Source organism: Euprymna scolopes, chromosome 28 (genome assembly GCF_053919585.1).
Source record: "Euprymna scolopes isolate OS-2025 chromosome 28, ASM5391958v1, whole genome shotgun sequence".
Classification (NCBI taxonomy): Eukaryota; Metazoa; Mollusca; class Cephalopoda; order Sepiida; family Sepiolidae; genus Euprymna; species Euprymna scolopes.
This window is the reverse complement of record NC_136509.1, coordinates 60,134,012-60,138,898: the sequence shown is the minus strand read 5'-3', so window position 1 is coordinate 60,138,898 and position 4,887 is coordinate 60,134,012. Positions and strand designations below refer to the sequence as shown.

The 4,887-nt window shown below is 40.3% G+C and overlaps 1 protein-coding gene across 1 annotated transcript; it reads right to left on the bottom strand.

The window, feature by feature from the left end:
- Positions 1 to 1,424: 1,424 nt before the first annotated feature.
- Positions 1,425 to 3,569, bottom strand: LOC145249399 (uncharacterized). The gene has a single exon (XM_080110956.1). The coding sequence runs from the start codon at positions 3,567 to 3,569 to the stop codon at positions 1,425 to 1,427; it is 2,145 nt and encodes a 714-aa protein (XP_079967082.1).
- Between the last annotated feature and the right edge of the window lie 1,318 nt (positions 3,570 to 4,887).

Genomic DNA, 4,887 nt, shown 5'->3' with positions numbered 1-4,887 from the left:
AACATCCTGTATCACTGGCGAGTTAGTGGTGATGGTGGTCAGTACCATCATCTGATTATCAGAACTCAGACAGTTCAAAGCATTTGCAGGCCAAGAAATGCTTTCACCAGCCAACCAGCTGGGCCCTGTCAACCAAAATCGCATCTGCGACTTAAACTTATCCAGCGTGATTCCTCGTGTGATCAGATCAGCTGGATTATCGAGGGTATTCACATATTTGAACACCAGACTGAATCCCTACTCGGTCAGCCTTCCTATCCCCTCTCGAACATCCCTCAAACGATTCCGAGTGAATATGGATTTTATCTTAACATTTTCTGACAGAATCCAGGACAACACCACCTGAGCATCCACAGCCACGACTATCTCCTTCACCACTTTTCGTGAGAAGACCTTCAAAATGTTCGGAATGCACTTCATTGCCAGAAAGACCGACAACAATTCCAGAGAAGGCAAAGTTCTCTTTACTAAGCAGGCAACTTTAGCCTTAGAAAATATTAGTTTGGCTGAACCATACTGAAAAACGTAGGCTGCAAATCCAAAGGCCTGTTGTGATGCATCGCAAAATATCAACAGCGAGGCAGGTGCAGAGGAGTCAACAACACATCTTGCAAACCTCAAACTGTGAAGAAGTGTTAGATCCCGATACAATCGGTTCCAGGTATTCTGCAAATCTAAAGGGACCTTTTGGTCCCAAGTTAATTGGGTTCTCCAAATTTCACTGAGAAGTATTCTCCCCTTGATGGTTAAGCCCCAACGGGTCAAAAATGGAAGAATTCTGAGACAGTATACCCCTTTTTGTATCAGCGGCTGGCTCGTCGGAATTAATTGCAACACGCAAATCATCCTGTCCTGGGTCATATAAATATCCCAGCACCTTTTCTACAGGTGAACCATGCGAGACAAAACTGCCATCCGCTTTCATACATGCTGTCAAGTCCTCACTATTCGAGTTACAGGACGTCAGGGAAAAATTACCCTCCTGCATAATTCTCCTTGCATCCTGGTATAAGTCTAGCAAAACATTTGGAGAGGCATGTGTCTTTACGAGGTTGTTCACATAGAAATTGCTCAACAGCATCTCCCTACACAAGCTGGGGGGATATTTCTCAACATGATGCTTAATGACAAAGTTGAGAATAAAAGGGCTAGCTATAAACCCGAAGATTAGAGTCTTATAACGATAACACACAAGTTCATCGTTAAATCTCACAAAAAAACAAAAACGATTCTTGTCCCTCTCAGTTTCCAACCGAATCATCAGGAAGGCCTTACGTACGTCTGCCAAAAGGACATATCGATCCATCCTGAATTTCAATAATAAATCCAACATATCCGTAAAAAGATTAATTCCTGGGTACACACAGTCATTCAAAGAAGGCCGTCCTCCCGTTCGCAATGAACAGTTAAATACAGGCCTGATCTTAGTGGTGCTGAGACCATCTGCCTTCACAACAGGTCGGTGAGGGATCCAAGTGTAATGGCTGAAATCCTCCGGATCCACCCGCACTCTTTCGATTATATCCTCCTTTTCTTGCTCCAAAAAAAACCTGACAATAATCTTTATACAAATCTTGTTTGGTCAAACGGGTGACAACCCGATCAAGTACCTTTAACGCTACCTGATGATTGGATGGAACTAAAGGTAATTTGTCCTCATCCCAGGGTAAATTAACATAGTAGCAATTGTTACGATATGAGATTGAATCGCGAAACAATGCTATTTTATCTCGATCATAATCACTAACCGAATCCTCCACAATACCTAATGTCTCTAAACTAAATAGTTTATCTATCGATCTTTCTACAGAAGATTCAGAAAAGCTGTCCAAGGGATCGAAATACTTCGACTTTGGATCAAGGACGAAATAAACGTGTGTCACAGGACATTGGGCATATTCCGAGATAACCTGGCTGTAATTGAGGCCACTAACAGTTGCACCTTCCTCAACAGACGTCATAAAATCTGCCACATCACCAAAGGGGACTAGGCCTTGAGGAAACTCGAAGGCGGAACCATTCATACAGGGAGTCAGCTGCATAGGTCCCATGTACTTTAACAAGTCTACGCCTATCAACCCATGCACTGCAATGCTATCATCTCGAACACATGACAGATCAGCAGCCAGCTTGAGGCCACAGGCCCGCATATTTTCGACCGCGGCATTAAGACCGCTAATATGGAACTGCAGATCCAATCCCTTATCCACAAGGAAAGCGACAGAACATTCAGAGCTCGGTAACTTCACGCACAAATCAAGCTCATGCAAACTCCTTTGTGCAGAACCAAGGAAGGTTTTGATAGTAAAATTCCTCCTCTTCATGGTCACCAAGCGACAATTCAAAATATCCAATACTCCATCAGATAAATAGGAGCGCTGGCTGCCTGAATCCACTAAACAATTAAAAGTCTTTTCTACATCACCGCAAACTAACTTAATCTCTATTATAGGCAGAAGAAGATTTGCATCCCCCATCTGCAAGCAAGGATTAGCCGTCAACTGAGCCTTCCCCATGTCAGGGCACAAAGCACCTGCATGTTCACAGCTCTGGCACTTCCAGCATGGCCGGAGGCGACCTTTATTACCCGGATAACTCTCGGAGGTATGAGCAGGGCTAGTGCAGCGGACGCACAACTTAACAGCCTTGCAATGTTGTAGATGGTCTTTATGCAATGCATACTTAGTACAATAATAAGCAGCATGAGTGTTGCACCGGCAAAAATTGCACTTATATTGCACCGGCTCGGGCTTCACAAAGAAATTCTCCAACGTGGCGGGCTTCTTGCTGATACTACTAGGTTTAAACTTAGTACTGAAGGGTCTCTGTTTGACAACCGGCCTTACAGGAAAGCTCGGCCCAGTTCTAGTGATTTCCAACGTACGAATCACGTCCAAATAGTTGTCCAGAATGTCGCTCAGAGAGGGGTAGTTATCACCCACCAAACGAATAATCTCCCGTCTAAACAACGCAGGGAGTTTTTCGAAGATAATACAACTCAAAAGTTGATTACCTGGAGTACCCTCCTCCAAGAAATCCAATTCAAAAGAATTTCTAAGCTCATATATCTGAGCCTTAATCCTGGTCAAGAATATCTTGACGCTGTCACCACCGGAATCCTTAAGAGGTTTAGAGTCACTAAGGGACTTAAAAATATAATTTATTATATACTTCTTATCTAGTAACTCCCGTTCCAAAATTTCGACAGCTGTATCGAAATTAGCATCCGAAATAGAGAGGTGGCTTACTATTTGGTGAGCGTAACCCTTGAGGTGATTCTTTAAAATCACCAACATGAGCGACTTGCTTCCCACACTCAGCACACAATTCTCAAACTCCCGGTAGAAATTTAGGTAAGCCAGCTTGTCGTTATCCAAACTTGCTGGGTCAAAAAACGGGCATTTCAGCTTGGGGCTTACATTATAGTGGGATTCAAGAAAGCTTGTTTTAGCTGAGGTTGAGGGAGGGGCGTTCTCCAAAAATTTTTCAACAGTGTTACCTAAAAAGGCAGTTATTTTTGCCTGAAAAAGGGTCTCAGTTTTATGGTGTCTATCAACAACATCTTTCATGTCCGACTCGATATAACCATTTACTATTTGTTCATTTAGCCTGTCTATTAACTCTAACTTTTCCAGAATTTTTCATGTTGTGAAGAAAACCCTGTTTTCGTAAGATTAGTGGAAGATTCAATGAATTCGACTATTGTCTCTACATCGCCCTTACATAAATCCCGTCTTCTGACTAGTAAGTCAAAAGTGGGGGAATCCATTTTGTATATAATTAATAAGACAGCCTAAAACTCCAATAATCTGTTATAGAATTTCTTCTAGGAACAAAGGAAGCTCAGTTCTAGAGAAGGAGGGAACATATATGTCAAAACTACAAAGGAATTCGTCTTTCTCAGACTGAGGACAAACTAAAGCTGAAGAAACTCAAACTTTAATCTAAATATTCACCCCAGGCACGGGAGTGCCAAAATGTACCACGTGGCAGGCATTACAATATTTAGATATACAAAATGAATAAGAACCATTAAATTAACTAATGAGAAATAAATCTCTTGTTAATATTAAAATATAAAATTAACATGGACGAATATCACAAAATTATTTTTTTTTTAAATATATGGGTAGCAACTTCTACCAAAAAATGCAAAAAAAGGGTTAGAATTTGTGTTCTAAGAATTTTCAAAATGGCGTCCCAACGGACAAAATTTTCAAAAAGAGGCGGGAAACTATGGCATGGGAAACGTCACACAGTGCAAGTTGGAAATGAGAGATGTCAGCTTACAAAAATGCCCAATAAAACATTCAATAAAACATAAAATTATTGGGAATAAAACAACCTGCCACCTTGGAACAAAAGGGTCTGTTCAAAATTTTAATTTTAATAAAGAAATTCTAAGTATAGAGAAGAGAAAGAAAAATAGGATGTGTTAAGAGGACTAATGGAATAAATTTACCAACGTGTTCAGCGTCCCGACCACGTGGTTTAGTAATTAGCAAAAATGCTTAGAATTTTAAAGAAATATCTTATACAGTTAGTAAATGCATAAGCTATGGAAATACGAAGACAAGGTGTTGTGCGTTGAAGAAAAATGTCTTATGTCGTTTGTAAACGAATAAGACATGAGAACATTCAAAGCAAAGTGACGAAAATTTCTGGGGGTGTCGCCAAAACTCGTCTTTTTGGGAAACGATTGGGGTAAAAAAAAGAGAAAATAATATCATGCAACAACACAAAGAGAAATAAAAGGTAATTAATTGAGACCCTGTAAACTGTTAGAATTATAAATGTTTATTTAAAGAAAAAGGTGGCTGGTTGCTTTGAATTCCCAAAAGCTTGTAAAATAAAATTTACTAAGTAACAAATAGAGAGAAAAAAAAA

Coding starts and splice junctions, on each gene's coding strand:
- LOC145249399 (XM_080110956.1), bottom strand. CDS start 3,569: ATGAAAGATGTTGTTGATAGACACCATAAAACTGAGACCCTTTTTCAG.